The following is a 12,247-nucleotide window of genomic DNA, read 5'->3' on the forward strand; positions in this document are numbered from 1 at the left end:
TCCCTCCTGATTTTATTGATTTGGGCTCTTTCTCTTTTTTTCTTGATGAGTCTGGCTAGAGGTTTTTAATCTCTATTTCATTTGTTTCTGCTCTGATCTTTATTATTTCTTTCCTTCTACTAACTTTGAGTTTTGTTTCTTTCTTCATTTTCTAGTTCCTTTAAGTGTAAGGTTGGATTGTTTGGCATTTTTCTTGCTTCCTGATATAGGTGTGGCTCACTATCCACTTCCCTCTAATAACTGCTTTTGCTGTGGCCCATAGATTGTAGATCATTGTGTTTTTGCTTTCATTTGTCTCTAATTATTATTTGATTTCCTCTTTGATTTCTACAGTGATCCATTGGTTGTTTAGTGCATGTTGTTTAGATTCCACATGTGTGTTTTATTTTTTTGAAGTTTTTTTTTTGTTGTTGTTCTTGTACTTGATTTCTAGTCTCATACCATTGTTGGAAAATATGCTTTATATGATTTCAGACTTCTTAAATTTATTGAGGTTTGTTTTGCAACCCAGCATGTGAACTGTCTTTGGAGCATGTTCCATGTGCCCTTGAAAAAAAATGTGTGTTTTGTTGTTTTTGGATAAAAAAGTTCTGTATATTTGTATTATTTCCATCTAGTCTAACGTGTCATTTAAGACCAGTTTTTCCTTATTGATTTTCTGTCTGGATGATCTCTCCATTGATGTAAATGTGATATTGACATCGACTACTATTATTGTGTTACTGTCAATTTGTCCTTTAATGTCAGTATTTGCATTATGTATTTAGGTATTCCAACTTTGGTTTCATATATATTTACAATTGATATACATCTTGCTGGATTGACCCCTTCATCATTATGTAATGTCCTTCTTTGTCTCTTGTTACAGTCTTTGTTTCAAAGTCTATTCATCTAATATAAGTATTGCTACCCCAGCTTTCTTTTCATTTCCATTTGGATGGAATACCTTTTTTATCATGTCACATTCAGTTTTTGTGTGTGTTTACATCTGAAGTGAATCTCTTATAGGTAGCATATAGATGGTCTTGGTTTTTTTAGTCATTCAGCCACTTTCTATGTATTTTGATTGGAACATTTAATTTATTTACATTTTAAATAATTATCAATAGGTATGTATCAATACCCATTGCCATTTTGTTAATTTTTTCTGGTTGTTTTTGTCTTTTTTATCTTTCTTCATCTTTTGCTCTCTTCCCTTGTGATTTGATGATTATCACTAGTGTTATGTTTGGATTCATTTCTCTCTCTCTCTCTCTCTCTCTCGTGTGTGTGTGTGTGTGTGTGTGTGTGTGTCTGTTACAGGTTTTTGCTTTATGGTTACCATGATGTTCGTATTTCACAATATATATGCTTATTTTCAGTTGATGATCTCTTAAGTTTGAACTCATCTAAAAACCTTGCATTTTTATACCCCTCTTATGTTTATTGTTTTTAACATCATATTTTGCATGTTTTTTATGTGTATTTCTTAACTACTTTATGTGTATATATAGGTGATTTTACCACTCTTGTCTTTTAACCTTCCTAGTAGTTTTATAGGTGGTTGACCTTTACGGTTCCTTTGCCTTTACCAGTGAGATTTTGCCTTTTGTAATTTTTATATTTCTAGTTTTGGTCTTGTCTTTGCTACTTATAGAAGTCCCTTTAGCATTTCTTGTAGAGCCATTGGCTTAGTGATACCTAACTCTTTTAGTGCTTGCTTCTCTGTAAAATATTCTCTCTCCTTCATATCTGAAGATAGCCTTGCTGAGTAGAGTAGTCTTGGTTGTATGTTTTGTCCTTTCATCACTTTGAATACATCACTTTGGCACTCCCTTCTGGCTTGCAAGTTCTGCTTAAAGTCAACTGAAAGTCTTATCGGAATTCCTTTATACATAACTAGTTGCTTTTCTCTTGCCACTTTTAAGATTCCCTATCTATAATTTTTGCTGTTTTAGTTATAGTGTGCCTTGGTGTGGATCTCTTTTCGTTCAGCTTGTTTCGGACTCATTTGCTTCCTGGACCTGGATGTCCATTTTCTTTCCCAGGTAGGGGAATTTTCCAGTTAATATTTCTTCTGATAAATTGTGTCCCTTTCTCTCTTTTCCTTTGGGACCCCTATAATGTGAATATTTGTACTTTTGGTATTTTTTCCAGAAATCTTTTAAAATCTATCCTCATTTCTTAAATTCTTTTATTCCCTTTTTCTGTTCAGCTTGGGTGATTTATATTATTCTGTCTTTCAGTTCACTGATCTGTTTCTCTGTATCATGTCATGTACTCTTGATTCCTTCTTAGTGTTATTTTTGTTTTTTTTTAATTTCAACTATTGTATTCTTCAGCTCTGTTTCATGGTTCTTTATACTTTGTAACTCTTTTTTAGACTTCTCACTGTGTTCATCCATTATTCTCCCAAGTTCATTGAGCAGTTTTGTGATCATTATCTTGAAGTCTTTATTGGGTAGGTTGCTCTATTCCAGTTTGTTTAGTTCTTCTGAGATTTTGTCTTGTTCCTTTTGTTTGGAACATATTCCTCTGTCTCCTCATTTTGCCCAGTTCTCTGTGTTTATTTCTATTTATTAAGTAGGTCAGTCATGTTTCCTGATCTTGGAGAAGTGGCGTTATGTAGGAGATATCCTACGGGGCCAATCAGCATACTCCACTCTGGTCACTAGAGCTATATGTCCTAGGGGTGCCCCATGGGTGTGCTGCATGTGTTCTTCTGTTGTGGTGGAGCCACTACTCTGGGTGTGCTGGCAGGCAGGGCTGGCTTCCAGCCCAGTTTGTTGCCAGGCCCTGTGTTGTGGTGGCTGCCAGCCCACTGTTGGGCAGGGCTGGGTCCTGGAATGTGTGGCTGTTCAGCCCCGGTTGTCCCAGGGCTGGTGCTGGCTTGCTAGTAGGTGGGACCAGGGGCCTAGGTGACTGTCTGCAGCATCTGGGGGGACCTAGGGCTGGTACCTCACCACTGGTGAGTGGGCTTGTCCCAGGGCAGCTTAATGTATGTGCCTATGGGGCTTTTATTTTTATCTTTGTTTCATCATATGTAACATGTCTTTTTTCTTTTCTCAGTTACTTTTAAAGTTTTCTCTGTCTTGGGTTTTGAGCAATTTGGTTTGATGTCCCTTGGTGTAATTTTCTTTATTTCTTTTACTTGGGGTTCACTGACCTTCTTTGATATGTGGGTTCATAGTTTCCATAAAATCTGGAAATTTTAGAGACATTATTTCTTCAAATATTGTTTTCTTCCCTCTTACTTTCTGGGACTCTAATTGTAGTTGTGTGCTTTGTCAGTTGAAGTTGTCCCATAGCTCATTGATGCTCTGCTCTTTTGCTTGTTTGTTTTGCACTTTTTTTTTCTTTTTTATAGTGTTTATTGCCATGTCTTCACCAGTCTTTTTACCTGCCATTTTAAATTTGCCATTAATCCTATTTGGTTCTTTTTATTTATTTTTGTCTCACATTTTAGTTTTCATCTCTGTTTTATTTGTTTCTTTTTATATCTCTCTACTTAACTTTTGAACATATATTTCAGTTGTGGATCAATTTTGATTGATTGATTTTTTTCTTTTCATTTTGCATTGTATTTTCCTTCTCTTTTGTATGCCTTGTAATTTTGGATAAGAAGCTTGACATAGTGAATTTTACCTTGGTGAGTGCTGGATGCTTTTGTATTCCCATTCTTGAGCTACTTTCTGAGTTAAGTTAGGGAAAACAATTGATACTTTTGTGCCTTCCTTTTAAGATATTTTTTAGGCAGAACCAGAGTAGTGTTTAATCTAGGGATACTCACTACTCAGGCAGGTTTCTTTCAAGTTGTCTATCAAATACTCCATGAATATGAGGTTTTCCAGTCTGACTGGTTGGAACAGGCAATATTCTTCACCCTGCATGAACTCCCATTTCCCTCTAACCCTTTCATACAGTTCTTACCATGACCTATTTTTTTTTCTTCACCACATATGGGTTTGTGGTGAAGACACTTGAAAGAGACCCCCTACAGTGTTCTCTCTCTGATCCTCTTACCTCTTCATTAATCTTTCTTGCTTTCTCTGCCCTGGTCTTCCCTGACTCTGTTCTGCTTCTTCGCCACAGGGAATCTGCCAGGCTCTGCCTGAGTTTTCCTTATCTACCCAGCATCCTGAAAACTCTTTCAAGTTTCTAAGCTAGAGCAATCATAGGGCTTACTTGATTTGTTTCCCATCTTTTAGAGGTTACTTTCTTTCATTGCCTAATATCTGATCTCTTGAAAACTGTTGCTTCCTATATTTTATGGGTATTTTTTTTTTTTTGGAGGGGCTGGGTTTCAACCAGGTGAGTGAATCCAGTTCCTGGTTTTACATCTTGGCCAGAGGCACAGAAGTTCTGGGAACTTTAATCATTTTTATGATTATCATTTATGTCTGTTTTATTGATGTAATTCACTGTTCTTTTTAATATTATTTTTTCATTTATTTCTGCACATATGTTCTTTTTCCAATAGATTTTTTTTGATTGGTTGTTCTACTCCTTTACATAGTTTCAACCAATTACATTATTCTTCAAATTCTGACATTGCAGTGTAGTCTTTGGTTTCTCACTGCTTCTGCTAGTGATAAAAAGTTCACAAATGCTTTTGTTTCTATATTAGAAGATGCTTGTTAAGAAGAGTTTAATTCTCCTTTTTATAAAAAATGCTTGGTAGAGAGTTTATTTTAAATTGTTACATCATTTAATAGATTTAAAATTGTGTTTTACTATGAGGTTATATTACATTTATAAGTTTTTATTACAACATAGAGAAAATAAGCATATTTACTTTTACTCTGATGAAAAATATATGATATTCTGACCACTACATTGCTAGAAATCAGCTGTTAACCTTGGATTTATGTTTTGCTTTCTTTAGTATTTTATACAGTAAACCACCAGTCACTGAGCATATTAACAACATGGGACCCCCCCTTCTATGATGTTGTATCTGTATACAGATACGCTTATACTTTGGGGCCCAGATTACCAGCAAAGATCTATAGGTCCTTTCTCCTCCTGACCATTTAGCACATTCCACCATAGTTCCTGCTACTTTACATTTTTCTCCTCCCTCACTAACCACATTCCAGTTACACAGAATTGGTATCCCCTGATTTTAGAATGGTGAATAAGGATATGCTGTATTTTGAAAAATCTGTTTTAAGATTCTTTTTTGACAGTTAACTATGCAGTATATGGGTTTTTTTTACCCTAATGATAGGTCAAATAAAACAGATTGCAAAGCTATTAATCCTTTCATACTTTGAGAAAATGTGAAATGATATATTTTACTAAAACCTTTAATGATATGTAGTTTCATGTATGTATATATATATATTTTTTTTTTTCATTTTAATTTAGGATTTGCTTTCCCATATGCTGCATATGGACCCACAGCAGCGGTACACTACAGAACAAGTATTAAAACACTCATGGATAACCCACAGAGATCAGTTGCCAAATGATCAACCAAGTAGAAATGATACATCACATGTTGTTAAGGTAAAGCAAACATACTTTTAAGCACTTTCTAAATGCTTGATACCTAATAATGCCATTGCATGCCATCCAATGATGACACATATAATTGAAGTATCTTTATTTTGTAAAGGTATATTTATAGATTTTTTGTTTTGGTTTGCTTTTTTAAGTAACAAACTTCTTTAGCTACTTCCTTACTGATGATAAATAAAATTTTCTTGATTGTATTTGACTTGCTCTTAAGAGACACTGGGGCTAGGAGCAGACTAAATTCAAGTTTTGTATGGAAACAAAAGATGGCTAGTGGTTCCTACATTAATAACCATTGGTTTCTATATTTATAGACATTGAACCTAGATTTTAAAGTTTAGTGTTTTATCCATTTATCTGTTGATGGACAATAAGGTGTTTCCATATCTTGGCCATTGTGATATCGCTGGAATGAACATGGGAGTGTAGATAATCTCTGAGGGTAAAGAAATTGTGATGTGTGTGTGTGTGTGTGTGTGTGTGTGTGTGTGTGTATGGAATATATTATATATAATAGAATATTATTCAGCTTTTTGAAAGGAGATATTGCCATTTGCCACAACATAGATGAACCCATAAGACATTATTGCTAAGTGAAATAATGTAGACACAGAAAGAAAAATAGTACATGATCTCTCTTATATGTGGAATCTAAAAAAGTCAAATATGTAGAAACAGAGAGTAGAACAGTGGTTACCAGGGGCACGGAGGTGGTGGAAATGGGGAGATATTGGTTAAGACATACAAAGTTACAGTTATGTAGGATGAATAAGTATAGAGATCTAATGTGAAGCCTGATGACTATAGTGAATAATACTATATTGAGTACTGGAAATTTTCTAAGATTGCAGGTGCTCTCATCACACAAAAAGTGACAACTGTGTAAAGAGAAAATATGTTGATTAGCTTGACTGTAGTAATCATTTTACTATAGATATCAAAATAACATGTTATATGCCTTAAATATATACAATTCTTATTAAAATAATATTTAAAAGATATTTAAAAGCAAATTCAAAGAGTTTTGAAAGACTGATAAAAATAATACATTTTAGTGTTTTAAAAATTTGTAAGAAGCATAGTTATTGAAGCAAAAAATATACAAGTAATCAAGTTTTAATTAATCAAGGGAGCATCACTGCACAGATTAAGGATTCTCAATTATTTTCCTGGGGGGAAGAAGTTGTATTCTAATTAAATTTCTCATGATATAATGTTCAAGTTTTCTTACTTCCAGAGATTGTTATTCATTTTGTGATATTTCTCATTATTTTAGGGAGCAGTGGTCGCCACATATTCTGTCCTGACTCACAAGACCTTTCAACCAGTCCTAGAGCCTGTTGCTGCTTCAAGCTTAGCTCAACGACGGAGCATGAAAAAGCGAACATCAACTGGCCTGTAAGACTTTTAGTGTTCCTCAGCCTAACTGGATGAATAAAAATTTAAATGTGTGGCTTTTTGTCTAATCTTATATCAAAGGCATTGTTTTCTACTACATTACTTGAATATTCTGTTTAATCTTCCTTTTTTTAAGGGGGCGTGAGATAAAAAACATATACAGGTCCACAATATTCATACTGCATTGTTTTTCAGTACTGTCCAAGTGTTTATTTAAGTATAAAATTGGTGTCTACAAGGTCCTAGCAACTTCTCTGCACACTAACTTCTAAAGTTCCTTTCAAATAAAGTTACTTTAATAGTTTTACTGGTTGTGTAAAATAATGGTTTGGGGAATCATTACCAACAATTAAGATGGAAGTATAATAGTATAATGCCAAACAATGTCAGTATTTTTTAACATTAGATCCTGAAAGGATAGGCTTCTTTTTTTTTTTTTTTAAGAAAAAAAAAACAAAAACAAAAAATGTGTTGTAGAAGCTTATTGTGTGTAACCAAAGGAATCCGTTCATTTGACTCTCTGTAGTTACTAAAATGTAAACATAGTAGTTTGGTTCCAGATTAAAAAATCATTTGTGCTAATATGTTAACCCCTAATATGGTTGATGCCAAATTTTACAGAAGAATTAAATCACAGATAATGTGTGCCGACAGACCTGTGTATTATCCATAAATGGCCTCATCTAGAAATAAAGGCTTTCATAAGGCTTCTGTAAATTTTACATCTAATGGAATTGTAGTACAAGTGAAGAAAATTTTAGCCAAAGGCTTTATATTGGTGTTGTAATCTACTAAATAGGTCATAGTTAAGGCTTTGAAAATAAAGTACATGGTGTTGGCACTACCTTGGTGTTATGTAAGCTGACTTTCAAGTTAACCAATTGGGTTTAATTATCATCTGTCCCTTTATAATGAACTACACTATTGTTTTTTGGACTTCCATGTGCTTTGAATTACAGTGTAGCATATTAATCTATCTTTAATTCTATGGTCATATAGTTGAAACTTTACTATAGTGGACTTGTGAGCTTAGCACACATCATATAGTTATAATGCACTTCAGTAAACTTTAGATAATGCTACATAATAGTTTACTTCAAGTAGATAAACAGTCTTTTTAAATAGGAAGTAATGTTAATGATCTGCATAAAATTTGAACACATTTTAAAATCATATTTATAATAAAAAGGTCTGGCCAAATTTGTCCTATTATTAAATTTTATGATTCAGGACCACTGCGTAGTATGTATTGTTTTCTCTAAATGATGGAATTTGAAAGAATCTTTTTGTGTTGTTGAAGAAAATACTATTACTACTACTTTAAATACCATTACTACTACTACTACTACTGCTGCTACTGCTACTGTTACTGACAGAAGGAACTCATGAATGTAAACTGGAAGATATTATACTTTTCTTTCTTGAATATAAGTTATCTACTTGTGCGTGCTTGGTATTCTGTTTGCTGTGTATTTTATTTTGCCTAGTTCAGGGAGAGGTGATTACTGAGTGATGAATTATACAATTTAGTCTAGGAGACTTGTAACTTCAGTATTTAATAAAAGAAACTATACATAATTCTCTTTATAATGTAAGTGATGTATATTCCATTCACAAAGGTCTATTTCTTGTGTGTGATATATAAAAGTATGTATCCTTATTTTGAGGTGTCTTTGCAATAATGGAAAGACATTAAAGAACATCTAGTGTTACATGTAAAACATTACTTAGAAACATACTGGGATCATATCTTGTAGATTTTTATGTCCCAGTTTGGCATTTTCTTTCCTCATTTTGTTTTATTACTAGAAGTACTTGTGTGTGACAATTTGTGTTCTTATATTCTGGCTTATTTTCCTCTTCTCATTATCTTGTTTGTGATGTTATATCTTCTTATCAGAATTGATATGACAAACTCAGAAGTATGATTTTGGTGTTCAGCTTTTCAGGACAGAGATGCTCTTTCCGTGTATGCTTTTGTAGTAGTAGAATTAGGGTAAGTAAATTTGGAAAATGAAAAATGACCACAAAATAACTTTCAGTCTTTCAATAATCAGTAGTTTTTGAAAGTAGATGATCTTAATTTTTCAATGAGTTTGCTCAGAAAGGTCATGTCATACAGTCCCTTCGTGAAAGGAACGTGATCAGAAATAAGCAATGAATGGCATGATTCTTTATCACTCAGTGAGGATTGACAGTGTATGAAAGATGCAGATGTGCTAGTGGATTTTCCCAATACTTGTGAGAGCTTTCTTCTGGAAAATTCAAACATGGTAGCTTAACAACAGTAGTAGGGGGCAACCTTATTATAAGGGAAAACTTCAAATTACACCCTCATTCTGTAGAAGGAACCCAGGTAGGGATACCTAACCATGTCTATTTTGGTTAGAACTCTAGAGCAACAAGAGCAGATATGAATGGGACATTTTTTGATGGGATTTCTACAAATACTTAACCAGTATAAACAAATCCTTTCTTTGAGACTTTAGAATACTTTGGTTTCTAATGGATTTGTGAACACTATTTTGCATTGCTTTTCTTTCTAGTTGATGGTTCTTGGTAGTATTTAATCATAGCACAGCTTGGGGGTTTTATTGTTGTTCTGGAAAGGAGAGGATATTGTATTGTTTTTCTCAAAGGGAAAAAACAGATTTTCTCAGATAGACTTTACCATCTATTGTACTAAAGCACATATTATTATGAATAAACTCAGGAAACCATTTGTATGAAAATTAAAATGTGGTGCTGGTATTGGTGATTTTGTGGAAAAAAACAATGGTTTTAGTTCTTTCATGAAAATCAAACTTTAGCCTATTTTCTTAGATCCATGAATGCCTAAACTTTGATTTTTGTCATTCATTGCCATTGGTCATTAAACATAGTAAAGCATTTTGATAGCACCTCTAGTTAGCCCAAAGGGATTTTATATGTATAGGCAACTTGAAACCTTAAGAATAGATGCTTGGTGTTTATAACAGGGGTCCCCAATCTCCCAGGCCACAGACCCATACTGGTCGACAGCCTGTTAGGAACCAGGCCACACAACAGGAGGTGAGCGGTAGGTGGGTGAGCGAGCGAAACTTCATCTGCTGCTCCCCATCACTCCCCATCACTTGCATTACCGCCTGAACCACCCTGCCCCCCTGATCCATGGAATAATTGTCTTCCATGAAACCAGTCCCTGGTGCTAAAAAGGTTGGGGACTTCTGGTCTATAATGCCTCCTCTTTGAAACATTATGTTAAAATAGTACTTCCAACAGAAACTTATTCATACTGATTGAGTAGCATTTTCCTGACAGTAAGAGGCCCTTCATATATGAAGAAGGAAAAGAACCACTTACCTTGGCTTTAAGATCAACTAGAAAACTTAGGCTTTAAACTAGGCAAAGTATGTCTTTGGCATTCTCTACATTCTCTTCCTCCTGACTTTCCAGCTCCTGCATGCTATTCTACTTGAGTACCTCACAGAGGGCTCCAATGATTAAAGCTTAATCCAGAAGGATTCTGTGCTCCAAAAGGACCTCTACCCTTCCCTTTCCGTGAATCAGAACTTCCATTCTCACAGATCAGCTATTTTCAGCTAAAAAGGTGAAAGGAAGGCGATTTTATTAAATTAATTCACATTTTTCTGTCAGTGGCTAATAGATAATTTGATATTTTTCAAGGAAGAGGTCCATTAATCAAATGAATTTCTAGTTGCTGGATTTTCAGTCAGTCTAGCCAGATGAGAATAATTTTAAAATCAGTTATTATCAGGGAAGATATTTTGGAGCAAGGAACTTACACAACATGCCCCTAGTATCAGATTATCAAAAAAAGTGTCTTTTTTGTGTTTTTTTTGTTTTTTGTTTTTTGTTCTTTTGCACAGCTCCTTCCTTACTACTTCTCAATCTACATTTTCTCTTAAAAACTTCCAAGCTCTTTCATCACAATGAACTTCACAATGAACTTCTATGACAGAATGGTGTGGAGGGAGGCAGTTGTTGTTAAGCCCATATTTATCTGTATTCTTGTTTTTCATATTACATAGTCCATATAACATAAGTAGTCTCTCCCCTAGCCCCAGACTCTATTCCTATTTTATTGATAGAGAAACAAGAGCACAGAAAGATTGAATGCAAACTATCAGTGCAGTCAAAGTCTCCAGATCCTTTGACTAGATTTCAGGACACAGAGAACTATTTATCACAATGTTATTCCTCAACAAGAATGCAAGCCATATTAAGTATAGATTGGTCAAATACACTTAAACTCCTTTAGAACAGGTTCTTACATTTGAAAGCTTATTCAAGTATTTTTGGCATGTATCTCAAAATGAATCATTGCTGAAATTAACAGAATAATTCAGTAGTGTGCTACCTGACTTCCTATGCAAGAGTGTGGTGTCATTGATAGTGATTATTATCAAATACATTATTATCAATACATTATGATCATGGATGCACTGTTCCTGGTTTCAGTCGTACAATATAGTGAAGTCCATCATATAATTTGAATGAAATGATAAAGCTTGATCATCTAAACTTCAGTTTGATTGCTAATAATTGAAGGTACAGTAAGCCCTAAATTATAGGCATAAGCTTCTTTGAAATATGAAAAAAAACACAAAGGAAAATAATTTTTATAATATAGAAATTCAAGATTGCTTAGTTAGATAATATTTCACAAATTATGTACCTTTTAGTTTATTGACCAGCAAGAAGTCTTAGCTGAATGCTTAGGAATATAGACATATATATGTATATATACATATGTATATGATAGACACATTAGAATTTGTTTTATATTCACATTTCTAAACCGTGTACAATAGAACTTCTTTGGATGACTTTTGCTTTCATTTTGTTTGTGTAATAACATGAACTAATTTACTCGTCAAAAAATGTCTTATTAAGCATCTAATTTTATGGGGGACAGTTTTAGAGAATGTACAAAGTGCATTAGTTTCTTAATAAATTGTCAGAATGTGACCAATTAGATTTATTTGCTTGTTTTCTTTCTTATCAACTAATATTTCTCAGGTCACATTTGAGTTCTCTTTTCAAATTCTCTCCCACTGAAATTGATACTACTTATAGCAAAAATGTTGTTTGTTTTTTAGTATGATAAAATCATTTTTAACATCACAGAAGCAGTGTAGCAAGAAACAACCATTTTAAAAGTTATACAAGGGAACTTCCCTGGTGACGCAGTGGTTAAGAATCCATCTGCCAATGCAGGGGACACGGGTTCAAGCCCTGATCCAGGAAGATCCCACATGCCGTGGAGCAACTAAGCCCAGCGCCATAACTACTGAGCCTGTGTTCTAGAGCCCCTGAGCCACAACTACTGTGTCCACATGATGTAACT

The 12,247-nt window shown here is 34.0% G+C and overlaps 1 protein-coding gene across 4 annotated transcripts in view; it reads left to right on the plus strand.

Annotated features, from left to right (window-relative positions):
- Positions 1–7,201, plus strand: part of RPS6KA6 (ribosomal protein S6 kinase A6) — a 174,396-nt gene extending 167,195 nt beyond the window's left edge. For 2 of the 4 annotated variants that reach the window (XM_007455927.1, XM_007455926.1), the window contains exons 21-22: positions 5,350–5,490; positions 6,776–6,901. In XM_007455927.1, the coding sequence (XP_007455989.1) occupies positions 5,350–5,490; positions 6,776–6,901 (267 nt within the window). Of the gene's footprint in view, positions 1–5,349; positions 5,491–6,775 lie in introns of all 4 variants that reach the window. The other 2 variants (XM_007455924.1, XM_007455925.1) reach the window with 2 other exon arrangements.
- The last annotated feature ends 5,046 nt before the right edge of the window (positions 7,202–12,247 follow it).

This window comes from Lipotes vexillifer, unplaced genomic scaffold (assembly GCF_000442215.2).
Source record: "Lipotes vexillifer unplaced genomic scaffold, Lipotes_vexillifer_v1.1 scaffold286, whole genome shotgun sequence".
NCBI classification, from domain to species: Eukaryota; Metazoa; Chordata; class Mammalia; order Artiodactyla; family Lipotidae; genus Lipotes; species Lipotes vexillifer.